Below are 27634 nucleotides of genomic sequence, written 5' to 3' on the forward strand. Positions count from 1 at the left end.
TGTCCTTCTCCTTCTGAAAAGAGATAGGCTTTATTTCTAGGTCTTGTTAAAAAGCTGTGTCTGACACCTTCACAAACCCACTCTTTCCTAAACAGGACTCAGATGTTGCATTCTGTCTCTCTGTGAGCAATGATAAAAGTTAATAATTTATTCTTTGCTGTGATGAGAAGGGTGATGTCTGCTTACAGAAATTGCAGTTTTATAGCATCAGCTTTCTAAAGGAACATATGAAAATACATAATCTATTTGATGGAAGATTCAGGAAATGGTTACTTCCAGTCAGAATTATACTGAATGATAATAAAAATACATCTGCCGCATTCACAGCCTTACATTTGACTTTACTCAAATTACAAGACTGGCAATATTAAAGTAAATGAAAAATGCAAGACGACCACTTTCCAGTACAATCAGCCTGGCTGAGGTAAAACATAGAATGTAAGTCAGATAGAATACTGAAACAAATGGGAAACAGACATTAGCATCTCAAACAATAAAACACCTAAATTTTTTTATGTTGTTGCAATCTCCATCTCTCTCTGTTTCTACTCATCAACAACTGCAGATTTTATAATAACAAAGAAAGGCAGTTGTACTATTGCATCTCTTCTTTACACCTTTTTTTCTTTCTCCCCATTCCACCCCACACCCCACGGCTTTGTTCTCACTGGAGTAACACTTCTCTTTCCTGTCAAGTCACAGTAGCATTTCTTGCTGCTCAATCAAATGCAAGGCTCTTACAGTGAGTGTGCTTTGATGTTAATTTATCTGTCCAGACACAGAGCCGACCTTGTAAATGTCATTGGTTTAGCAGCATTAATACACTGATTAACTTCCAAGCATGCACAAAAGCACTGCAGATATATGTGTTTTAGTCCCTGTCATCTGTTAGGAAGGCTTTTACGCCCAGCAGTAAGACTCTGTACAGTGTATAGAGCAGCTTTCTGGTGTACACCGCATTCTACTGTATACTGCTTGACAATTAAGAAAACTATTGAGGTTCATAAAAACACATGCCTCACACTTGTTTAAACTTTGGAACATCTCTTGTTTTGCTGCTTATTTCTGTAGTTCCTCCTAGCTCCTGCTGTGGGTGAAAACCTGACAAAATTTTCATCGTGATTCCTAATTTCTGCATACCACAGGCGAATGAGCAAACACAAAACAGACTGTGTAGACTGAAACAGGAGTTTACTAAAAGATAGTTTGTCATCGAACTGCAAGTGGTAAAAGATGAGATACGGTGCAACCGAACAAATCAAACATACTACCATCAATGCAGCGTCTGGAGTAAGATAATGCATACAACAAAACCAAATGAATGAGGCAATTTTCACTTCGGGCAATTCTACAGTTTTCCCATCAACATTGCAAACTAAGTGACAGGTTTTGGAACAAATGGGTCATTCAAGAGACCCCAAAACACTGGTACAGCTTCTAGGAAAGGAAGATTATACCCAGTAAGGACCAAGGACTCAAACTAGATTGTGAAAGTACTTTATTTCACTGTGAGAATGGGAAAGAAGAACAATGGGCCAGGCAAAACCCAAGAACTTGTAATTTCCTTCCCAGAGACTAAAAGAAACTTTAATAGAAATATACTGGGCTCTCCAAATGTGCTGTACTGTGTGCATTTTGTTTCTGAAATTGAAAGCATAGACTTTTCTAAAAACACCAAACCAATGAAGAGAGAGAGAAACAATCAACCATTTCTTACAGTCCAAAGGCTGAAGACTGAGCACAGATTAAGTTTTACCTTGGAAGACTCTCTTCACTTTAGTGTATGAGAGGAGTAAAGGAGGCCCCTTCCTCCTTTCTAGCTCTTTTTCTTTAGCACGGACTAAGATGGCCTTCAAATTTAGATGACATTGGAAGTTTTGTAAAGCCTCTCAGCTGATTAGAATTTGTAAGAATTTTTTTTTTTTTTTAAGTTGTCTACCGAATTGGACATCCACTTTCTGAGGAGGAAAGTTTCTAGTGAGAAAACTGTCTTTGCTACTGGATACAACTACTGCTCTAGTAACAGCAACTCATGCTGAGAATTACTCTAGACATTGGAACTTACTGCTAAACTCTGTCTGGTCCAAATTCTCTTATGTAACTGCTTTAAACAGCTTTATGCTAAGTAAGACTTCAAAACCTTTGTTGCCAAAACACTTTACCTATCCCAAAGATCAATGCTCATAGACATTAAAGACTTGGAAGGGTATCTTGTTTTTCCTTTATGAGAAAGATGAATGTCTGAAATTAGGTGAACATAGATTTATTTTGTTTCCTTATACAAAATTAGATGAAAATAGCTAACTTTAAAATTTAGATCAAAACTTAGTCACTCTATTTCTATCAGAGTTTTGTGAAAAAGTCAATGCACACATTGACACCAACAGTCTATTTTCTCTCTCTCATTGAATTAGAAAATTTAAGAGTTTAAGGATCATCCACAGTTTGCATGAAATTCAGCACTGATTTGATACTGTAATTGATGTTATCTCCCTTTTATGCCTATTTATCTAGTTTTTCCTTTCCTCCATCCCTGTTCTCAGTGTACAATAAAGCTTATCTGGTATTTTAAGGGTAAAATGATTCATTTCACCATTTCTAAAAAAACAGTGCAATAGTTGTACTAGAAGTATCCCCTTCTGAAACTCAATGAGTCTTTACCACAAGACTTAGAAAAGTCCAAGTGGACAAATTTCCATTTACATCTGGTATAACTAGAAGACAGGAAAGTTGAACACACATTTGTAGACCAAAGGTTTTTAAGGTTGCTTTTAGATTACCAAACATTTTTATATAAAACAATCATTAAAAATTGAAGTTTATCCCCTTTACATGCACCCCTTTTGCCTTCCCCATCGTCACCTGCCTTCTGTCAATAGTAAAGTTAACATTACACTCCCAGTCCTCCATCCCCTCCCCAATTGCACATTAAGACATGGACTTAAAAGAACAACATAACGCTTCAAGTATGCTTCATGCCAATCATCAATAAGAGTCATAACATTACTGAAAAAGTACACTTATTCTTCAGAAGCCTAAGGAGGACTTCCTGCGGAGTATGATCAAACAACATTTTAAATAAGAAAAAAGCCCCCCAACCTAATATGTGTCGTGCCCTTTCAAAAAGAGTAAAGTGTAAAATTTTCTTTGGACTTAAAGAAACAGTATTAAGATTTACCATCTGAATAAGAAATAACCCCAATAGTTTTTCAGTGCTGCACAAACTGTGCACATTAAACAGTAAGTCATAAAGATACTACTGTTTAGCTCTACACATAGAGACTACATGTGGCATAATAAGCATACACATGACATACTGGCCTGTCTAGCAACAAGATACATTTATCAGTCTGGTAAACCTGAACAAACCTTTGCATCCAGAAGTATTTTTAAAATTATTATTTTCTCTTGTCATTTAAGAACTTGAGTTTTTCATATAAAGGCAATGATTTCATCAAGAAACCATCAGCAATATGAGAGCATGAAGCATTGATGTGAAACTGAGTATACATCCTCTCATTTGATCAGGCATAAACAAGGATCCCGATTTCAAGAAATAATGGATATTATGAAAGAATACTCATTTTTATAGACAAGAAATTCTTCTGGAAACACAATAAGGTTATCAACAGATACCAAAATCTGAAAAGTTTAAAAAGCATATGTGCATGTATGTGTGTATGTATATACATATACACAGGTGTGATACACGTGTATATATAAACACACATACAGATGATATCATACATGTATTTTGTTTCATGTATTCATTTAACTGTATAACAACACTTTTTCTTCTTTTCAAACAAAAGGTTTTAATTTAGCAGTTGTAAAAAAACAAACTAAATCAGAAAAAAATCCCCAAAACAAACTAAGCAGATCATTTACTATATGAATGAACAAAAATGTTATGCAAAAAGTTTTATGGTAGAAGTGAGTCACACACAGCAGAAGAGTGTTGAAACTCTAAGTAATAAATAGCTCCAAATTAAAAATTTTCTACAACATGTTCTTTAAAGACAGGACCAGTACTTTTTCTTTTATCATGAGCTCCTGCAGAACACCTTCACTCTAATATATATTTAATTTTGCAACATTTAAATGGACACAAAAATGTAGACTGCAAGAGTTGCCAGATTCAGGACAGTATACAAAGCATTTTTTGTCAAAAGTCTTATTGGTTTATTCACTGAGGCTAGACAGCAAGTCATATGAACCTATTTGGTGCACTTTTTAACTGTGTTTAAAATCAATATCAGTAAGTGGATAGAATCAAGGACTTGCAGTCCAAGCTGCTGTGGTAGACAGGAAATGAAATATAGGACCACTGCTTGGTTGCCACGTTTGTATCTTGTTTCCCAGAACTGCAGAGCTGGAATCAAGACTGTAGTGTTTTAATTGACTAAAGAAAGAGAGCAAGAAGTGGCATTTCAATGTGAATAAGATTACTAGGCTTGTGAAAGTACTGCATCAAAAGAGCACGCAAGGGACCCCACTACTTGCAATATCTGGTAGTGTCACTCAGTGACTCATTGACTTTTGGATACATGTATGCAATAATAAATAGATCAGTTATGTAGTAAGGCAGTGTGTTGAACATGCATTCGTCTTGTGGACTTGAACACCACAGAGAGAGATACATGATATCATACACATTCGTTAAGAACAAGTATTTTTGTTTGTTTTTCTGCATTTGTTTTTCAAGGCTATCCAGGTAAACTCTTCCAGAGCATTTTCTTCTTGAGAAGAGTGGTCCTCTGAGTCTGGTCACTTTTGCTCTCCTTTATCAAGAGACTGGCTTTAAGGAAAAAAAAAAAAAGCTGAAGAGGTTTTTGGTTTTTTTCCCCTCCATTTTGGTCGCATCATTCACTTAAAGAACAGTTTTTGACACAGCCATATGCTGAATCCTCAGGAGGTTCCAGATGTTTCCAGATAACTCTGTAGTTTACGGACTGTGGTTTTGTCCAGTGAACAAAGATCAAAGTCAAAGGTTGTGTTTGTGATATGAAAGTGTCCAGTTTCTTCTATAAGATTTACTATCTGAAAGAAAAGAAAATATGAAATTGGAAATGCAAATTGCCCCAATACTTGCAGATTTAACCATTATCCTTATTATTCACTTCCTTTCTGACATGCATTGTTGTCCAGATTCTGGTATCTTGTTGTTTTGTTTTTTTTTAAGATCATCATCAACCATAATGTCAGCATATCCATCTGCTGTTGCTGCAAACATTAGCATTGACAATATATTTTTCAAATGTACAAAGAAAATCTGCTTATTTTCTAATTCAGTTTAAAAAATAGGGGAGGAAGGGGCAACATTATACTCTTAAGCTCAAACAAATAATTAAAAATCCCAAATAGATCTCTGGAATGTTTATTATGTGCATAGCTGCTAAGCAGGTTACATTAGGAAATAAATTACATAAACCTTTCTGCAAGCGAGGAAAAGAAATAAATCCTTAGAGAGTCCAGTCCCTATTATTAAAAAAAACCCAAAACCCAAGAAAGCTTACATGAACTGTTAGTTCACAAAAAAAGTAGCAGTCACTTTTTGAGTAACACAGTTAAATCTTTTTTTTTTTTTTTTTTTTTTTTTTTGCCAAATAAACTATGGAAGGACTCCCAGCAAGGTCATAACATCATTTAGGTTGTGGGGTCTTCATCCTTAGAGATATTTCAGTCATTTGACATAGTCCCAGGCAATTGGCTCTACATGGTCTTGTGACCTCCAGAGATTCCTTCCAACCTTAACCATCCCACATTTCCGTGAAATCAACAGTGGACACCTAACTTGTGCCTTTCTGCAGTTGTGACATTTTTAGTCATTAAACTGTAGTCTTTATTTTTGAAGAGGGGTCATAACACAATTGCTATAAAAATAACTTCAGATATTTTAAGTTCTGGGATGCATACCTACCTCAAAAAAAACCACACTGAGCATCTTGAAAAGCCAAAGCATTATTTGTCAGAGAGGGCTAACAAAGTGCCAGCACATGGCTGCTATAAATCTCTTACGTGTGGTTTCGTTCCAAGAGACAGACATGCCAAGGGCACACAGAAAAGCACTCCACCTTGCAGTGGCCTCTGGGTAGCTCATGGACTCACAGAACAACACTGCTCTTCTCAGTCCTTCCAACCACCCCTCGTGCAGCACTCAGGCTACACTCCAAATCCTGTCTGCAACCTCCAACTGGAAACCCATTTAGCTCTGGGGCTTCCACATACACCTCCACTGAAACACTACTGCGAGATACTCCTTGATTGTTTTGAGCTTTATTACTCTGACTGCAATTCCTTTTCCACAGCTGAAGGAGATACACATGATGCACACATGGGTTACAGAATGTACCTTAAAAAGACAAATCTGTTAGCAATAACCAACTTCACAAAGAACAATTAATTTAAACTAAATATTTTGTAGATTTCCACTCTCCATGTCATTACATAAACAGGTATTTTTTCTTCTCAGACCACAGAAGTAAAGACTATGTAAATGATAAATGAAATATTAAATGTGTATTGTCAGGCATGGAATGACACAACCAAGAACAGATAAAATAGAACAGATACAAGATAAAATAATAAAAGGGAAATGCTTGTTACAATAAAAATCTCCCTTTTCAATCACCCTTTATTTTCAAAGATGGGAAAATATAAAAATAAAATCTGCTTAATTTGGATTACAGCTGCCCATAATTCTGAAAGCACCTGGAAAAAATCTCGCTTTTATTAGCACATAGCTTAAATTTGTACCTCTTGATTTCAACTTCTTTTCCATATAGGAATTTTTAATCTAAAATTACTAACTTCATTTGTCCACTTGTTGGTTCACAGATTCTTGTAACACTTTTCCATCCCCTACTGTTGTTCTGCAATTGACATGAGGCAAAAAAACAATGGAGCGTGAAAAAACTGATTGATACCAGAAGCAAACTTTTATATGTATTATTATCCTCATTTTTTGCCACTCTCTAGAGCCTCATCTAAGAGAGAAGCAAAGGTAAGTAGTCAATCCAGCTTCCTTTTGTAAAGTCTAGAATCTAATCTTGGGCTTGCTATCTGAATATCCACTGATATCCACTGAGACAAATAAATGGCTGCACAAGAAGTTTACAGAAGCAGTGGCCAAGAAAATGCATCTACATTGAACAACTCTGTCTATCACTTCCTTGTGTTACTGTGGAAGAATACTACCCCTAATAACCCCCACTGCAATATACTTGATTTTAGAAACAAAGATTATGTGGAAGTGTTAACACATGTATTTTTAAACAGTGCTGCATATTTTAAGAAATGGATAAGGACTTCTATTGATCAAGTTCTGCTTTTGGCTTTTAAGCTCTAGGTCAAGGGAAACACAAACATTTTAAATATCCAGCCCCCAAGAGATACAGTCGCTATGTCTGGGCACCTGGCAAGTGACTGAAATGAACCCCAAAGGCTTTAATGGGTGTACAAAAATGTATCAAGATAAACCCAGACAGCCCAATGAAAAACACCTGCCTGTGTGCCAGTCAATGAGGAATTCATGACTTACAGTATTAGCATATAGCATCCTTGTGCTATTCAGAAATTCTTCAAAAAGAATAAAATATTGAGATTAGCTGCTAGGAAATCTGACAGTTGTAACATTAAAAACACAGCATTAAAATGTTTTATTCCAAAAGCTCAGGCTGCAAAGAACAAAATATCCCATTTGTTCCTGCTGTATAAGCTTTGCTTTTCTGCAGTAAATTACGTCTCTGTTTACATAACGTCTCTCCAGCTCAGTTTCATCATTATCCATCATAGTATAACTATTTATCAGCCTTTAAACAAGCAAATGAGTGTGTTTGTATAAGGAAGTCAAAGTGCAACTAATGACAGTCATTTTTCAATTTATGGAGGGTTTTAGGCCATGTGATAGTTTCCAGACCTCCAAGCTGCCCCTGGCAGCAAATTCTAAGAAGATAGTTGCCATCTGAAGTTAAGCACCTTCAGAACATGAGCAACCTAGTTTTCAGCCATGCTACAAGCTCTCAATTTCTTCCTTAAGCCTGTGCTGCCTAATGCACTGGCTTTTGGATTTTTTACCAGCTGAAGATATGACTTCTGATGCCTGAAGACAAGACAAAAAGTTACCAGAAATGTTGCTGCCTTTCATAGGGTCGTGCTAACATTTTCTTCACTGAAAATGCAGAGTTAGAAACACTGCTTTAGCCAGCCAAATTCATTTGAATGTATTGGATATGCTGCATTAATATCTGATAAGAAAAATAAAGAAAAAGAAAAAGGAAAAAGGAAAAAGGAAAAGGAAAAAAAGAAAAAAGAAGAGAAAAAGAAGAGAAAAAAAAGAGAAAAAAGAGAAAAAGAGAAAGGCCTCGTCACTGTGAATTCCAACCTCTTTCCTTACAGTGAAAGATGTGGTAGAGGAATTTCTTTGTAAACATGATTTCTGACCAACATCTGTCTTGCCACAGTCCAATATTCATATAAAAACTGCTCACAGGACTGATTGCTTGGTGAAATGTTCTTCACATATCTTGTCCCTCTCAGGCAATTCTTGTATGTTTGTAAGTAGCACCTAACATCAGAATTATTTCATTATGTATCCAGGCACTTGCAGTGTAGTATCGCATCTCTCCTGCCTTCTCTCTTTCTCAGCTTCCTTTAACAAAGTGTCTCAAAGAGAATGCCGCTCTTGGGAAAGAGCCACATTTACAAAGATACATTTTTCTCCTTTCTGAATTTGGCCGCATTCCTGTTTGCTGTCATGCCTATGGACTTGGTAACAACTGAAATTGGAAAAAAAATTGAAAAAGAAAATCCTTTTCATGACCCTCGGTGTAAGTTTAAAAATTCACTGTTTTTCTGCAAGTCTTTGAAAGTCTCTGTGCAAGAGACTTACCTGCCCTAACAAACTAACAAGATGACAGCTGTCATTCAGGAACACATGACTCCATCACCATTCCACTTCAACACCAATACCTCTAAAACTCTTGCAGCTGTCTACAGTTTTCTGTTGCATATTTTTGCATTTGATCCCTCTTTCTCATGCAGTAACCACAATCCCATTATGCAATTTTACACCTTGCTGTTCTCACCTTTGTACTTCCTACAATGTCTATGTATTTCTTAGTATAGAAGTTTCATATTAATTCCTAGAGACTTTCTCAGCTCCGTACCTTTTGAATTTCTGTGCACACTGGAAGTATTTTACATTAACTACATAGCTGCAAAGCAGTAAGGACATTTAAGATGGGATGGCAGATTATTTGTAATGTAGAGAAGCACTGATTCTCTGCAAGTTATCCATTCAGTATTGGGAAGATATTTCTATAAATGGATAAAATAATATGAATTAATGAGTTGCAGAATGTTGAAGGATTACAGGCTTTAAAACTAAGCTCTGTTTTGCTTTACCGCACCACAGACCATTCACTAGTGCAGACAGCCTAATAGGTAAGTAATGTGGCTTTTCCACTGACTCCTGGTAGACTTCTGTAGCCAGCATCATGGTGTTCCCAGAAGAGCTGAATCCCTGTCTCAGCCTACACAGCCTGGCCATAAATCTAGCTTTCACTGGGGCTGTACCAACAGCCTGCAAACGCTCTGAAACACGGGAAACAATCTGCAAAAACAATTTCCCCCAGGAAGGCAACACCAGTTCTACATCAACCAAACTTTCATAATGTAAATAATAATGTATAAGTAATCATGGACTGCAGCATTAAAATGCCTCACTCCTAATGCAAGTTGCGAGGCAAAGTTCATGAATAAATGCTTTCTCTGGTTTGACAAATTGTCTCAAGAGGGGAAAAAAAAGTTTAGTTTAAAATGCACAACAAGAGTATAGTGCTCTTTTTCATTTACTCAAGACTAGGATACTCTAAATTTCCAGCTCAGTTATGTTTCTTTTCAAATGACTTTTTCCTTGTATTAGTAAGCTCCCACAAGCTTACTATAACAGTACTCTAATATTAGAATGAACACAATTTAGTGGACTAGCCCATTATTTTTCTAACAAAGACAAATAAATCATCACCGAATAAATGCTGCCAGTGAGAAAGACAATGAGGTGTTTGACTTGAAGCACTTTACTTACTTGGAAAGTATTTCTTAGGATGGCCTAGTAATTCCAATATGAAAGGATTTTGCTAGTCCCAGCCCCTTCTCAGATCAGGCTCAGTTGTGGAGTCAGATCTGGCTACTCCAGGCTTATCCTGTCAGGATTTCAAAAGCTCTAGACCACCATCATGGGGGAAAAAAAGGTGGTTTCCTGCTTGTTTGTGTATTTGCTCTGTACAAAACATTTTGAAGTTGATTTTCTTTTCCAAAATTCCACAATAAGCCATGTAAGCCCTATGGTCTGAAGGCTGTCCAAACAGCCCCAGTGAAAGCTGAGTTCATGTCCTGACTGTCCAGGCTGGGACAGTGGCTCAGTTCTGCACTGGTAACAGCAGTACTGCCCACTGATGTGAATCAGCAGCAATACCATTTGGAAGCTATGCCTTGGACAACTGGGGAAATGAGTGCTCAGGGAGCAAAGACATGGTGGGATTTTTTACAAAACAGTGTCTTTTCCAGATTCAGTTTTAATGTGAACTCTTTGAGAATCAATGAGCAATGTGAAGTGGATCGGGTGTTGTGATTCCTATATCTTAGCCTCCTTCAAAATTATTTCTCTATGTAGATAAAAATTTGGCTCTGCTACCATTCTGAAAGCATGCTTTGGTTCCCTTTGTAGAAAAACGAAACTTGGGAGGCAACAGTACATTAAATACGAAGGGTAACCAATATGCATCACTGTGTGTTATAAGACGAAATCTAACAAAGCTACCAAAATTTCATCTTTAATTAAGAATATCCTTAACCAAGATTTTCTTTTTCCATGACCTCTCAATAGTTTTCTCATCTTTACTCACAATATGGAGCCTGCACTAACAAAGCAGTTAATGCTGGAGCTTCCAAAATATTGTTAACAAGCTTAGTAGAAAAATTTGACAAGTGATTGCAATCTTTTAGAAGTGGAAAAAATTTTCCTCTTTACAACATCTCTAAAACATAATAAAACCATCTGTGCTACAATTGCATCTACTTTGTTGACAGTACTTACTTTTTAATCTTCACAATTTCCAATCCAATCCAGTACCTGACAATACCACCGAAAGCCAAGAATACTTTCTTTGCTCTTACCATTGCATAACTTTTCAATAAATTTGCAGCCTTTTTGGTTTGGACACTTTCATATTTTACACATTCTAAGACTTCAGAAGATTCAAGGAATATATTATGTTTTTCTTCCAAGTGGGCTTTCCATTGAATTTTATATTTTCTGCTTCCCATGGGAAAAAACCCACTTCAATTGTTTCTGAGACAAAGCTGGTCATTTTCAGGAAAGAAGCAACAAGATTTTTATCAAGTGACAGTGCACAGCTATGTCCATTCTCCCATCCTGCTTTCATAATTATTGATACAGTATGTTAAGAAACATAACAGCAAACTGGTGAAAAATATATCTCAGGCATTTTTTTAATAATTTGTCATTTAGAGAGACAACACAGTTACACACTTAATATTAAATTCCCAAAACTGCAGTGTAAGAGGTAAAGGACTTCTATGGAGTATACAGGCTTGAAGGCTATGAAAATTCACAGCAGAGTTTTTAATGAATAATCTAAAATTGATTACAGAGTTTTAAATAAAAGCAAAATAGAAATAGATGCAACTTAAGAATTTCAATGAGGGCACTGTGATAGTGTATGATAATGCTTCTCACCTGCTGCAGTACATGTCTCTCTCTCAATGTCATTAATCTTCTGTGGAGCTCTACTAGTTCATCAAGATATGCCTAGAAACAAATTCCCCCCCATAAACAACTTGTTAATTAAGTCATAGCAATGTATTCATAAACTTCAGATGTCTTCAAAACCAGCAGAAATAGAAATCTTATTTTAAATCTTGCAACCAATATCCTGAGCTGGAAGAGACTCAGAGGGATCACTGAGTCCAGCTCTTGGCTCTGCACAGGACAGCGCCAAGGGTCCCAGCATGTGCCCGAGAGCACTGTCCATTCTCTGAGCTTCTTGAACTCTGCCAGGCTGGTGCTGTGACCAGTTTGCTGGAGGAGCCCATTCTGGGGACTGGCCACCCTCTGGGTGAAGAACCTTTTTCTAATATCCAGCCTCTCCTGACTCAGCTTCAGGCTATTGCCTCGGGTCATATCACTGGTCATCATGGAGAAGAGATCAGTGCTGCCTCTCCTCTTCCTCTCAGGAGGTCTTCCCTCAGTCAATGAGTTCTCCCCCTGCAGTCTCCTATTCTCCAGGTTGGACAGACCAAGTGACCTCAGAGGCTCCTTCCCCTCTAGGCCTTTCCCTATGTTTGCAGACCCCCTTTGAATGCTTTCTAACAGCTTTAAATCCTTCTTATAGTATGGCACACAGGACTTGAGATAAGACCAAACTCTTCTTTGAGCTGTATGTTTTATCAGTAGTCTGGCATTCTCTAGCTTAATACAACAGAAATGTAATTTTTTGTGTTTTAAGATACTTCACACTGACAGAAATCTTCATAGGTGGTCATTATTTGCTGATAATCTCTGTATCTCAGCTCTGCCAGAAAGCATCATAAGACTGGGGATGCCAAAACAGCATCTTTAGAAAACATATTCTATCCTTCTACATAAAAACCAAACCCAAAGACTCAAAATCAAATCAATCATTTTCTCTAGAGGCATGTAATTATTTCTTTTGTGTCAACACGGAAAGAAAGACTAAGCAAGATTAATCCAAAGGTAAATTCTAGTGCTTCTTCCCTGGGATATTAAACATGTCTCACCTCTCCACCTTGTTATCAACTTTCTCCTTCAGAAATGGCTCCTGAGCCATTAAATTATATTTTTTTTTTTTTTGCTTGCAAGCAGAATGAGATATGGCACTCAACCTAAGCAACCAAAATGCAAACCAAAATATCAGAGCACTAAAAATCTAGGTACTGCAGATAAAATTCTAGACACTAAAAATCTGGACGCTGCAACTTCCATCTTTTGCCTTAAATTATCATCACAAAATTGACACTAATACCAGTAAAGTACAAGCTTTCAGAGAAACTTGTCCATAGTGGGCAATTGTGCTATGTTCACTCATGGAAGGATTGAGAGCTCTTGCCCACAACCATTAGACAGATGTAAATCAAACTATCTCAGTGTTAAATGGTGACAGTTGCTTCATGTCCTTTTAGTTAACATGCTAAATCACACTGCCACTTCCTAACGCACGGTCTTCAGAAAGGATTCTGGAAAATTGACTTTCTTCTTTTCCCTGATTCACTTGTGGGCTAGGAATACATCTATGAATTCTCATCTACATCTCATTCCTCTGTGGAACACAGCACAAACTTATGGTGGACAGTAGATAAAATAAATAGATGGAGGAGTCCCAACTGGTGAAATTTGTCAAATCACCTGATTGAAAAGAAGGAAAAAAAATTCAAAATATGAGAGAAGACACAAGAATTATAGAAAGAAAACAGAAAAAGTTCTGCACCTAAAGGAATCCTAAAGGAATCCAAAGCAAAGATGTACTAAGATTTTAATTCTGTAACAAAGGTTGTTATTTGGTAAACACATATTCTGGAGTCGTTTAGTGCTACAGTAGTATAGTATTTATTGCTATAATAGTATCATATTCTGGAGTTCTTTATTGCTCCCTCATTGTTATTTACCTTATCACAATCCCCATTCTTCATTTGTTTATCTGTTTTGTTTTGCTTTATTGGACTTTTCACTTCTAAAATCTGAAAAATAAAGAAAATTCTGTAAAAATTAAATGCATCATTGGATACAACTCTATATGGAAAAATTCTGCTGTTAATAAAACAAACTCAAAACTGAGCTTTTCATTCTTTAATCCATAGAACTTACTCATACTTTTCGGAACAAACATTAACTTACAGCAGAAAAAGCTGACATACTGGAATGAGGTGATAATGATATTACTAATCCTTACAAGTAGGAATTTTACATCACTTAAAGCCTTCTCAACCCTTTTTTCCCCCCTGCTTTCACAAGCTGGGAGGATAAGAGGTGATTTGGCAGACACCAACGATGCTGAGGGTGTCTCCAGTGCCTTTGAAACGAAACATTATCAATGTAGTTTTCCTGTTCCTTTTTTCCCCCCTCAATACTATCTCTTTTCCTTGACAGCAGAGGTTTTCAAACAGTCCTTGACTGTTTGACTGAGTGAGTGTATGAGTGACTGATTGTGTGAGTTATAACTGAAAAACGAAGTGATGGGCAGTAATTACTTTTGTACTTATATGGTACCCTTCCTTCAATGCCACTCACACCCATTTATTATCACTCATACAAGCCAAGATTGCTTCATCTGATACTGAAATAGATTCAAGAAGAATTTGAAACTTTTAAAACTAAAGGCAGAAATACTTGGGGGAAAATGAACTGTTGATTGTTCTTTCCATTTTTTCAACAGACAATGATTTTTTGAAGTTAAAAGAAATATCACCATATAATTTCTAACCTATAATATAACCAGTTCTTCTGAAAAACATCAAAGAAAACCAAGTAATCACAGATAATGGGAGATTATGTTTCACATTTCATTTAAAGTGACACTAATATCACCAGCATGATTAACTCCAAAAATCATATCCAACAGCCACAACACAGGATAAAGCTCAGTAATTAAAACAAGGAAAAAAATCGTGTAAGAACAAGTCCTCTAGAAGCCTTACTGACATTTTCCCCCAAGTCCTCTCTTGTTTCTCCTTCCTTTGGTACAAATTATTAAATTGCATATGTCTTCCCCAGGCTGGCCAGCATCTTAAGAACACAGCTGGCAGACAGCTATTTTCCTATCTAGAGAAAGAGACTGCAGATCTGAGTTAACCTTACTTGATTTAATTAGCCAAGAGTGATGAATGTTTAGATTCAAAACATACATTTTTGAAGAATAATTCTAGTACTTCTGTTCAACACCCTCTAGGGTTACTGCTGTGTAGGCCAGTAGCAAAGTTTTGTCTTGAAAAAAACCCTCACCCAACCCTACAAAAAACCAGGCCTTTAATCATGGATTCAGTACCTTTTAGATGCATTTATAGTTTTCACAGGAAGAAAATTCTTGGTTTCAAATAGAACTTTGTCAAGAACACAGTGTATTTTAAAAAGCAGCTTCCTTACAATGCTCTTGATATGCAGTTTAAATGTAACATCTTAAGCACTTTATAGATGAGATACAGCACTAATCATGTCTGAGGAAACTAATACTAATACAAACTCTGTCTTAGCTCTTCAGTTCTATAAAGGAACTTGGTTAAAACAAACCTGATTTCATCAGTAAAAGATCATCCTGGCAAGCAGCACTAAGGTACCAAGAAGAGATTTCAAATGTAGCTATAGTCCACACAATTTGAATTCTCACAATGCTTCCCAAAATTTCCAATTTGCAGCCCGATTATAAAATTTAGCTCATTTAAAGAAATGGAAGAAGGTATGTGAAGGTTTGTTTTTTTTTTATAGCTATTGTTTGGAGTTTCTAAATGTGGAGATAGACCTTCTACTACATCACCAACAGGCAAGGGAACACAAAAGATGTGACTGAGTGGGCTGCTGATATTGAGACTTACAATTACTTAACAATTGCATTGGCTATTTAGAAATCAGTCTTCATTACACAACAGGCCAACAAGTCAGATTTTTTATTTTTCTTGTGCTTATGTGGTCAGTAAATGCAACATTCTTCACCCCTACAGACAGCTTTTTGACTTCAAGTCTATCTCTTAAATAAAACTTGTAACTTCTGTATAGACAACTTAGAAGAGCCTACAGTGGTAGAAAATAAGAATATTTTCTGGACATGAAATTACCTTCTCTCTGTGCACAAAGTACTTCCTAGTTTGTGGCGTTTACTTCCCCACAATGTATTTGAAATTAGCTAATATTTGGGGTTTGTACTGTAGCTTGTGCTGGAAATCTTAATAGAAAAATAAAGGCAAATAAATAATATCTGCCAGATAATTTAAGCAATTATAGAAAACAGATATAGGAAAGACCCACCTATTAAGCTCACCCTCTAAACTACAAACTTGTGTGCACATAGACACCATTTCAACTATATCACAACTGTAAGTAGCCAGTATGTGTCTTAACAGCTTTACATATGATGCAATTGACACTGGGAATGAATCATGTCTCCTTAAAATAACTGAAAAATGGTGTATTTTATTTTGTAAATAATGTGAGTTTTTATACTTAATTTTATACTTACTGTGAGAGAGGTACTACCCAAAAGCTAATTCTCATTTGTCCCTGGAGTATTTTGCAACTCTAGGTAATTTACTTTATTTTCTTTGAAAAACCAAACTACCCTGTGTTGCTACCTCAGAAATAATGTTAGCTCTTAAAAATCTAGAACAAGTACTCTGATGCAAAGTAAAAACTATTGTGTCTTCCACTGCAGTAAAAAAAAAATACTGTATCTCTCTAGATGAACACTGGTGGGAGAAAGGAGAAGAGATGCATCAAAAAAATAATGAGATTGATGCTAACTCTGTCTGCTGCTAATACAAAGCCAAACTGCATTTTTCACCTGGCTGTTGCTGGTTTTCAGAACAGGTGGTGCTGGATCGTGACACAGTGGTGAGGAAGCTGAGCTGCTGTCGCTGTCGCTGCCATCACTCAGACTGACCCTGCAGAAAAAAGAGCCACAGCATTACATCTGCAGACAAAGGGCTGTCAAATGGGGTAAGTCAACCTTGGACTTTGAGGTAGGGACTTACAATGACCAATCCCTTGCTAAGCAGGCTATTGTTCATCAAGGTCACATGGAAGAGAGGCATCTGAGCAGGGCTGCACTCTGGAAAAAACTCTTTGTAGCACAAAGGAGGCTGCCTGTCTGCACTTGGCTGAGTTAACAGCAGCTAACTTTACAGAAATGGTTAAACAACTACAAAATTCAACTGCTTCTCCCTATCTCAGTTCACAGCTTCCTAAAGAAGGAAAGTGGCCTTTAGGGACACTTTTCTGCTCTCCTAAAAGCTTTCCAAACAGCTGTACATCCCACCCGAATACATGTTTTACTGAAAAGTTCCTTGTTTATGGTCAAAAGTTAACACAGCCTTTCCTGATTAAAAACTTAGCATCTCAGAAGAGATCACAAAAAAGCCCAGCTCCTAGTCAGTTACACCTTTCATTCACTTATGAACAACAGAAAATATTTTTTGTTGGGGAAAAACCCATTAGTTAATTAGGACAAAATGAAGTAGAAAAACAATAGCCTTCAAGTTTCATCAAAAAACTGAAACAAAATCTCCACACCAGGAGACAGGCTGACCTTGAAACAATCCTTTAAACAATCACTGACAACAAATTCTCAAACAGCTAGTCAGCTTGGTCTTTTTCTCCTTGATTCCAGCTGCTAAAGTACACCAGGGAAGCAGCTGCATTCATTAAAGTTTTCCTGTTATCCCATTCGAGCAGTAGCTGACACTGCCACTCAGGTGCTGTGCTCTAACAAGAAAATCCTCTGAATTACATAAAGAACCTTATATGTAGAATGTTTGAGAGACACAGTTTCGGTTTCTTCCATAACTTTGAACATCATTTGGATGGAGCTTCAAGCTGCCTGAACACCAGATGAGTTTTGGGATGCCTTCTGAAGGTTGTAGCAAGGATGCAGAAGCTTCTTTTAAAAAATAAAAAATTAAAAAATAATTTTGACAGACACTTGCTTTACCCTCTGATGCATTTTTATGCATTATCTACTCTATGCAGCACTGAATTTACTTGAAATTCAAATTTCATTGATTTGGATTCAATTTAACAGCTTAATGTAAAACTGCTAAGCAAAGAGGTCTTGTGACTATGTATAGAATAGCTTATTCAACAGTGGGAGGACAATTTTCTCTAATTTAGGCCAGGGAGTAATTATAACTTCTCGTCTCAAGTCACAATCACATAAAATTGAGTAAAGTCAAGCAAATGAGGATAATCATAACCATATTGATTAGTACAGGAAGAGTTTGTATCAGGAACGGCTACTTGTGTTAGTGTTTGAAAAGGGCTCTTTTATGTGCAGATGCTTTAGAAAGAGTGAATTTTCTGCCCATTTGCTACTCAGCACTCTGAGAACATCGGACCTTGCTTTGTTACTAACAAGCACTACATGTCTTGGTCTTCAATCACGGGACACTCACCTGCGACTCCTGCCTCCTCCTCGTGTATTTACAGGTTGTTCCAACTCAGAGTCATTGTCCTTGTCATCTGCTTCATCTGATTCATCTTCATTATCATCTGAATGCAGATCTTTCATTATAGTTCTCAATGGACCTGAAACAACAGAGACAATAAAAATCAACGAAGTTTACTTCCCAGTATTTTGGGCAATTTACCCAGCTTTAAAAACTATCTCCCCCACACAGTGCTGAGAGAGGAGAGTCTTAAAAACTAAACAAACTAAGTAACTAAATAATGCACTGGATGATTATACTGCAGGGACCTGTCCATATATTCATGAATCTTTACTCACATGAGCAACTCTGTCAGCTTCAACCGACTTACTCTTGACAATGACAATTCACATGTTCAAGTGTTAGAACAATTTGCACCCTGGACCATAGCTGAAGTAAGTAAAATACTGTCACCACAGGAGAAATTGACATGAAATGTATGCTTACTAAGAGCATGCTTCTTTTGTATTGCTGGGGTTTAGTATTTTTTGCTTTCTCATTATATGTAATTTAAGATCTACAGGGACATACTAATCAGTATTAGTACATTTATTAGGTTAATCCATGTATGAGAGGTTGGTTCTAACAAATCACTCTGAGTAAATTGTACTGTACAAGGCAGTCATTTTGTCTTCTTGGTTTTTATGTATATTACCTTCAGCTGTTCCTATTATTTCAGGGTCAATTTCAAGTGGAGTAACTACTTCACCCATGTTGGTAAGTATGAAGTGCATCAATATCATCCAACACCATGTTATCACTTCTCCTGTATTAGCAAGAAGGTACGAAGCTTAACTTGCTCACAAAACTGCATTGAGCTCAGTTTGGGTTTTGATTTTCACTCTTTTTACTCTAAGAGACAGTTACAGAAAGAAAAATATGTTTAATAGAGCTGGGAAGTGTAACACTACAGCTACTTGAAATAAGAATGGGCAAAAGCAGATTAGAAGAGGGAAGAAAGTAAAATGTCCCCGTGCCATAGGACATTTAACTATGAAGTATAGCCCATCTAAGACATGAAGCAGCAGTTGAGAAAGCACCAGTGATGGCTGTAAGAACAGCAATTACTATTATGGTTGCAATTCCTTCAGCCCAAGAAACATAGTACTAACATGAATACATTGAGCCTGAGATGAAGCTTTCAACTCTTTATTTGCTAATGGCAAAACTGAGTCAAGGACTGTCCTCTCTGGTCACTGCCAGCAGAGAAGGGAGACATCTGTCAGTCATACTCATAACAGGGTAATGAGTATGACAGTGCTCCCTTCATGGGGGAGGACAGTTTTATGGACTGTTACAGACATAGCAAAGTTCAGGCCATAAGCATTTTGACTAGTTTTGTGCAAGTGACTTCCAAGCCGTTGTTTGAAATGATTTGTCACTAAGGCTGCCCTACAACTTTCTGTAAATTGACACAATTTGGGCAGTTCAGAGAAATGAGCCTTTTCTCTGTTTTCACACCCTAGGAAAGAAAACCAGATGGTCCTCATGGCCAAATTCCCGGTTGACCAGACATTTGTATAGGTGACAGTATGGAAGTACACCTTGTCCATGCACCCACAGCTGATATGTAGAAGCAGCTGAGTTGTGCTCCATTTTCTGTCCCTGTTTGAATCTCAGGAAGACAATGCTCAGCTGGAAATGACAACTTGTAGTCTGACTGAATAACTTACCATCTGACACTTGAAGGAGGGAAAGGGCTTTTATAGAGGCAGTAATAAAAAGAAACTTGGACTCCTCAGATACATCCATCCCTGACAGCCCCATCAGCATTGAACAACTAGTCATTCAAACAAGTTCTCACTTAGTGTAGGAGCATGTCTGGGAGCCTGAAAAGCACATTGCTACCTAACGTTTCAGCAGACTTTTTTACCAATCCACAGAGCATTAATTTTTAGGTCTTTTTTTTTTTTCCTAGCATGGATAGCACATGCTTCTGCTTCTTGCACACTTACTCTAAAATTCCATAACCACCTTTTTAAAGGTTTGTGAAGTTGTTGCCTCCTAAGATATCAGAATAGTTAAGGAGAAACTGAAAATTAGGAGCTGCCCATGAGCAAGTTTTCTTCATAAGGAAATACATAAATATCAAAGTAAGCCCCAAGGACAGAAGAACTTGAGGAACCTCAAGCTAGCCCACTGTTTATGCAAAAAGAGGTGAAAAAAGTTCATGCTGTGTTTTTTTGACACCTGAGTGAGCACTGGAGTCTAAATGCAACCGAAAAAGAGCAACAGTCCTAGCAAGTAACTTCCAGGTGGGGGGAAAAGCACGGCTTCTGACCAGAGCACAACATACATCGTGAACATGCCATGGTATGCCTGGTGCTCCATACCTTTGATATACAAATGCATGGCCTGGACAATAAACATGCTTATTTCTGGAACTCCCAGAAGAAAGCAGAAACCACTATTTACTGCTGCAAAAAAGAGAAGATGCATAGACCATTTGCACTTCAGAGCTGTTCATACTGGAGGACAAATCTCCCACCTATTCTAGAGAAGAACTGAAAGACAATCTGTGATACGTCTTATATATGATCCAGAAAACACGGATGGGACCAGTATGCTCAGAAGAAACTACTAAATTTTTTCCCAGCAAAGATAACAGATGCAGAAGAGGGTATCTAAGTCTTTTGGCTTGTAATGGACAGTTCACACCACTAAAGTTTTTGTGAAAACAAAAATGGGGTTTCAGCAGGAAGTGTATCTATTGTTAGGTAAATATTAACTGCCTGAAGCCAGTCATTACCACTGTTCATTTCAAGCTTTTGCCTTCTTTCACATGGCATAACACTGCCAGAAAACATCAGAAAATCAGTACCAGTCACCTACAGAAAGGCACTAGGACAGATATGCATCACATAATCATGTACAAATCTATTTAAAGTCAGTGTGCCTGAAGCACTAATGTATTGTCATAACCCTAAATCAAGTTTACCATTGAGGAATACAAATGACTAAAACAAACAATTTTGTTAAGTCAAAGACTGCTTTTTTAATGCTCCTTATCCAAATAATAAAACAAAAACTCATTAAGAATGTATCGGTTGTACAATCTTGTAAACCAGGGAAGGAAGCCAACCAGGAACTAAGTAGTTCAATAGATCATGGAGAATGAATATCAGCTTATTTACAGAAAACATGCCTTGGCAAAGTGTCCAGGGAAAAAACTGCAAATCTTTATTGAGTTTCAATTAAACTGAAAGTATTAGCCAGAAAATCAAAATGCAGTCTCTAAATCCAACCATCATCCTTCCCTGCCATGTATTTGAAGTAAATACTGTGTGCTCTTAAAACTTCCCAGTAGTATGGGATGCTCAGAGCCTTTGAAAGGGTCTACATAAACACATCTGTGGGCTTCTGTTGGCTGCCCATGGGAAACCACACTTTTCCAGGGCTTCAGATGGAGCCAGGTGCCATGATACCTAAACCTGCAGAAGGACAACTCAGAAACACAAGCTCTATTGGATTTATCCTCTGTTAAGTGACTGGCACATATTCAGTCCTTCAAAACAGCCAATATTCATACCCTTTTCTCAGATTACCAGTTTATTTCTCTCCTTTTTTTTTTTGCCCTTATAGCCACATCTGAAAACAACCTGCAGAAAAGTCTCTAAATCAAAATTGTGGCCAGTTCAGGCAGTGAAACACAGAAGAAGAGAGGTCATGAGATGCCATGAGTTCTTTTTTCATTGGCTCATTCATTTCACACATTCATTTCAATTTCTTTTCTTTTACTGATACCTTGTTGTCTGTTGTTTTGAGATGGTGTAAAACTGGAACTGGAACTGGAGCTGGAACTGGCAGGACTGGGCTGTTCAGACTTAAAAGAAAAAAAAAAAGAAAATAAATAACATTTTAAGAGACATTCTTTTGCCTAGAAAAACTCTTATGGTTAGTTACTGCCTAAAACATTCCGTCAAGAAGAAGAAACTGTGGGGCCAAATAGTACTCAAAGACCTTAACTTCAGGTGTCAGTGAGGCAAACATTGTGGAAATTACTATTGCACTCACCATACACACACACTACTACATCGTGTCTAGTTCTTTGCTAAAGTCTAACAAGAAATTTCCAAAGCCTTGTTTGAAAGATTATACAACATGAAAGACTAAATGAGTTTATAATGGACCTAAGGCATCTCTGTCATTGTCATACTAGAGATGCAATGTTTTTCAAATTAGCAATGACATTGTGGAATTGAAAAACAAAAGACCCGAGCAGACCACACTAAATGCCAGAAAACCTCAGACAGTTTTCTTTCATCTCCCTTAGAAAATAAGTCTTAATATAGGGATTCAAATGAAACTTTGATGCTGTGCCTGAAATTCTCCTAACCCTTTTCATATGTATCAAAACTCCGTAGATTGTAAATGTGATTGAATCAGAAGGTATGCTTGGTTACAAAGTGAAATTATCTAGAATTTACCAATTACAAAAGAGAACTGGATTTTTAAACAAGGCTATTAAAATCAGTGTGTATTATTTAACAAACAGTTCTACACAAATTTTTTCCTACTGTTGTTTAAAATGCATAAATTTCCTTTTAGTTTAATGAGGAAATCTATTACTTCATAGAAAAATTCTGTACTATTTTACTGAAGAGTCTTCCTGCTGCCAGGTTGCATGTCTCCATATACCTTCTGTCTGATTCCTAGACTCAATGATACATCCTTGCACACTCATCTGTGTACACGAGACAAAGTATGAATCTGGTATGAGGGCAAAGGGGATGCTAACAGAGAACACAAAAGAAGTGGCCATACAGAAGGAACAGTGAAAATCAGTTTAGAAAATAATGGTCTACTATTGAAAATTAAATATGCTTTCACTTTAAATTTTATACAACTATGTATCATGATGTGTTATCCAGGCTAACCAACATTTTCTGACTCTCCTTGTCTCACAATTAAGACAGAACAAAATTGTTCTCAAAAATGACAGCAGAAATATCCAGTCTGTAAAATTCAGTTTTCACTACCTAAGCCTAACAGTTGCTTTTTCCCCATAAATCAATCTATTGTTGCCCTTCATAATAGAGCAGGCAGATTTACTGCCTTTTGTTGCCTTTTCTCACGATGAGAGATGCCTATTTGGGCAACAGAATACACCATTAACATCTGCTCTCCTTAAATCAACATCAGCTCCAGTTCTCACAGACACACAGTCAAAATACAAACTCTGTACCTGACTCTGTGTGTGTATGCCACTTATATACAACTGAATCAATCCTGTGCAACAAAACCCAGCCCAAACAACAACACAACCCACTCAGAGTACCAGGAGAGATTCTTACACACTAGACAGCATCAAACCTTTTCGAAACACACTGCAGCATTACTTGACACTGCTCTGAAAATCAAGCATTTTGGAAAAAAAAAAATAAAACATTTCCTTCCTGAGTTTCTGCAAAACCTTACAAGATTTTTAGCTGTAAAATAATCATGATAATGTGAAACAGACTGCAGTGATGAAGAACAAGTGTCCAGGCAAACTTTAAAGACATCAGCAAACTAAGCTCAGTTGTCTAGCTGCAGGCTACTCTTAAACATCTGGTTTATCCATCAATTTCTGCTTCTTGCAGCAAAATTACTAGCTGAGAACTGGTTTCTGCAGATTTACATTAACTGTATTTTTCTTTATTAATTTCAGCATGAGCTTCAACTTACTTAAAGTTCATTCCCTCAAAAAAAATGCAAACACTAAAACACAGTCATATTTGGCTTTCAAGTGCTGAAAGTCTGAAAAGAAAAAAAAATCAAATAGGCACAGAGAGTATTTAACTATTACAAGTTCGCTACTTTCTTTTTTAACTAGCTTGCTTGAAATTAAAAAAGGGAGAAAGGCCTAATCTCATTCTCATTATAAGGCATAAAAATACCAGTGAAGTTGCTCCGAACCAAAATTTTCTCCCAGCATTAACTAATTGGGTCAATATCACAAGAACAAATGAATATAGATACATACAAAGTTGTGTATTTTCCTGGTAAAAATTTTGCTCTGCTTTAGCAAGATCATTTTGAGAACTCAAACCACAAAAACTTAGGAAACACATTGATCATCTAGACTTATTTTAAAAGGGTTCCTAATAACTTTTGAAACTATTTACTTCATTTCTGCAAACATCCCAGTCTGAAAATTTATTCCAAGGAACATAGATTAGCATAAATATTAAAACTGTTAAGTATTGGAAATGAAACCATTTTGGACTGAGAAATCTGGGTGAGAACACACACAGAAGAAACAGTTGCTTTTAACCTGAGAAAGAATGTTATTAACAGAAAAGATTTGCCTTTTCAGAAGAAACTAAAAAGATGCCTTCCATATATGAATATGCACTGGTGCCAACAGCACCCATGCTTCTAGTTAACAGCGGGTGCCTTCTATCACTTAAGCAATGCTTTTTGACACGTTTACAGATTGTTAACCCATGGACTAAGGTATTTATGGCTTTATGCACTTAGGCTTTCTGCTCTTATTCACTAGTTCTTAATCACAAAATATTTTTTTTTAATAGGTCTGAAATTAACTAGAGCCTATCTTTCAACAATAAAAGTTTAAGATAGTATCAGGGAAGAGCTTCTGTCATATGACCTTCTCCTGTTTTACCAATTTTCTCTTTCTACAGAGAAGCTAATGAGAGTTTGGGCCTGAACTGTTCATTAGTGCAATGACCCCCTATGATATATTGCATTCTTAGACAGTCTACTTCGTTTTAGTGTTCTCACAGTGATGCACAGTAGACAGTGACTTCTTTATTAGGCCTGATTGAGGGATTCTGTGCTTTGAAGCTGTTCAGCAAAAAAGGCAATTTTCTTTGGCCCAAGTTTTCCGTGAAAGGGTACCTTTTTTACCAGTGGTTTTTCTAAATCACCTGGCTTCTGCCATTTTCAAATTCTTGTCTGTTTTTACAAGTAGCTCACTCTTGAGCTGCAAACAACTTTCAGGCAAGCCCACCTGTTTATAGCAGAGGATATAATGGAGCTGTTTCTGTAATATTTTATGATTGTCCCAATTTGTACAACTTCTTGAGGCTGTCAGGTCCAGGGCCAGTAGCTGGACTTAGATGATCCTTGTGGGTCCCTTCCAACTCAGGATATGATTCTGTGACTCTAAAAATAACCCCCATCATTTCAAGCTCTTTATTAATTCTTACATTAAGAAATAGAATATATCTGTATGTGGGTCACACTGGTTTTCCTAGCCTTTCCCTGAACCACTCTTGAAGGAAGCTTACAAATTGTTTCTTGAAGTAAACATGAAGTGGTGTAGCAAGATCTCATTTCATATCAGTCTACATATTTCTTATTTTTTATGCATGATAGCGTAGAAATGTATGTTTCCCAGTGCTATACATACTGAGAAGTCTGTACACTTGAAACTACTTATACAGCTGAGCACTGCTTCCACTTCCACTTTGTGCAAATTTAGAATTTCAGGGAGGAGGAACATGCTCCTGCAGGACAAGCCTTTTTCTCTTACAGGCCTCCTGTACTTACAACATCTACCGCCACTTAAGTGACCTGTCAGTGACCTCAGCTCTCAGGAGAATAATTCAACCTATCTGCAGCTCACACAAGAGGTTCCCACTGAACATCAGCAAACAGCTTTTCACTGCAAGTGTAACCAATCACAGGCACAGGCTGCCCAGGGTGATTTTGTCATCTCCCTCCCTAACAGATATTGAAAAGCAGTCTAGACAGGATCCTGGCCACCCAGCCCAAAGCAGCCCTGGCTGAACAGGGCAGGCAGACCAGACGACATTCAGAGGTACCCTCTTAACCTCAAGGAGTCTGTGATTCTTTGAATTTGAAACACAGTCTTAATTTTAAAAGTAGCATCAAGAAAAGGCCTTAATCAAACCTTTAAAACTGTTTCCTCTGAAAAACTGCACTGAATCAGGTGGGATTTGCCTTTCCTTACAGACTGTCCTACTGAAACATTTTATTTAATTTTGAAAGAAAATCCTTTTCTTTCTGCATTTATGAATAGATTTTTATTTTACTTTTATAAACCAAAAGTAAATTTGAGACAATGCTAACAGAAAAACTCACAAATAGTCTAGATTTAGAGAAGATTCATGAACAGGACACTGAACAAAAAATGTGGATAATTCTTTTGCAGAACATCATACAATAAAATTGAAAGATGAAGCAGTAGTGATGATTGTTCTGTAACCTGTAGAGTATTTTTCCTGAAAAACACCTCAATGGAAAAGAGTGGCAGACATATAGTAAAGCAAGTAAAAAGTACAGGAGGGAAGATCAAGGATTGCTTTGTATAGTGGCTGAATACCACAGTTTCCATGGATTTCAGGACTACAAGATAATGAGTAAACTAAGGATAAAATAAATTAAAATTGTGTATGGTCACATGAATATGAACATGGTCCTTAAACACAAGAGGCAAACTGATGGAAGCTCTCATCAGATAAGCCTTACCAAGAAGGATAAAGACGGTCCTAAATATGTAGGTAACACTGGCAAAGACAGGGTTATATAAAGGCTTTTTAAAACTGGCACTAAACACTGTTATTTAGACCACCAAAAATGTGTGAAAAGACATCAATATTTGTGAAGAATTTATAAAGTATGAGCAGCGCAACATGGGAAATTTAACAGGTCTGTATTCCATACAAGGTCTGAACTACGTGGGAAAAAAATGAGGCCAAACAATATAATATATACTTGCTTGGAAAATAGTGCTCATTTTATAAGCCCAGTGGCATGAAAGCCCTGTGATGAGAGGATAGCAAATGTCCCTCTGCACTCTTTTAACTATGGAAAGGTCAAATGAAGCTGACAAGCAATACCAAGATACTGATTTTCTGAGAGTTTGATTTAACATGTTAAACTTTCCCTTTGAGAATTTCCAGACATTCTATACACAGAGCTGTCCTATGCCAATAGAGAAAATGTGTTTTGGAAAGAAAGTAACTTCAATTTTAGTACTAAATACAAACCACAAAATTCAGTCTTGGTATTAAAGCTAAGGTGAGAGCTTCATTCAACTATTCTACATCTTTGCTCTAATGGGATTAGTCATGATAGAAGATAGGTGGCAGTTGTTCTGGCCAGCCTCTTCAGCTGCTGTGCTGGAAGCTAAGACTTCCCAACTCCCTTCTCTTATGCTGTTTTATCTACAGTGCCCTAGGCCATGTGTCACCACTGAGAAGGACAGATGTTAATGCATTCACAGTTCACTATCTGGGAAATCAAACACACAGTCTGCTGTCACTTTTGGGGCATCAGGAAGGTGGATCACCTAAATTCTCCCAGATCTGAGGCTCTAATGTTAGGAGTTCACACACTCCTATTAACAACAGAACAACTGGAGAACCATCTACGTGTAAAACTGCTTTTATGGGTATAATTATGTACTATGGTGCATTTCTCCACATTAGAAATT

At 37.0% G+C, this 27634-nt stretch overlaps 1 protein-coding gene across 5 annotated transcripts in view; it reads right to left on the reverse strand.

Moving 5' to 3' along the window:
- MLLT3 (MLLT3 super elongation complex subunit) overlaps positions 1-27634 on the reverse strand; it is a 137003-nt gene that overhangs the window by 20805 nt on the left and 88564 nt on the right. For 2 of the 5 annotated variants that reach the window (XM_074532422.1, XM_005490933.4), the window contains exons 7-12: positions 21973-22051; positions 18196-18328; positions 16590-16689; positions 13708-13779; positions 11762-11833; positions 1840-5040 (exon numbers count right to left, since the gene is read on the reverse strand). In XM_074532422.1, coding sequence (XP_074388523.1) covers positions 4909-5040; positions 11762-11833; positions 13708-13779; positions 16590-16689; positions 18196-18328; positions 21973-22051 — 588 coding nt within the window. In that variant the 3' untranslated portion in view covers positions 1840-4908. Of the gene's footprint in view, positions 1-1839; positions 5041-8124; positions 8247-11761; positions 11834-13707; positions 13780-16589; positions 16690-18195; positions 18329-21972; positions 22052-27634 lie in introns of those variants that run through there. The other 3 variants (XM_074532424.1, XM_074532423.1, XR_012578018.1) reach the window with 2 other exon arrangements.

Source organism: Zonotrichia albicollis, chromosome Z (genome assembly GCF_047830755.1).
Source record: "Zonotrichia albicollis isolate bZonAlb1 chromosome Z, bZonAlb1.hap1, whole genome shotgun sequence".
NCBI lineage: Eukaryota > Metazoa > Chordata > Aves > Passeriformes > Passerellidae > Zonotrichia > Zonotrichia albicollis.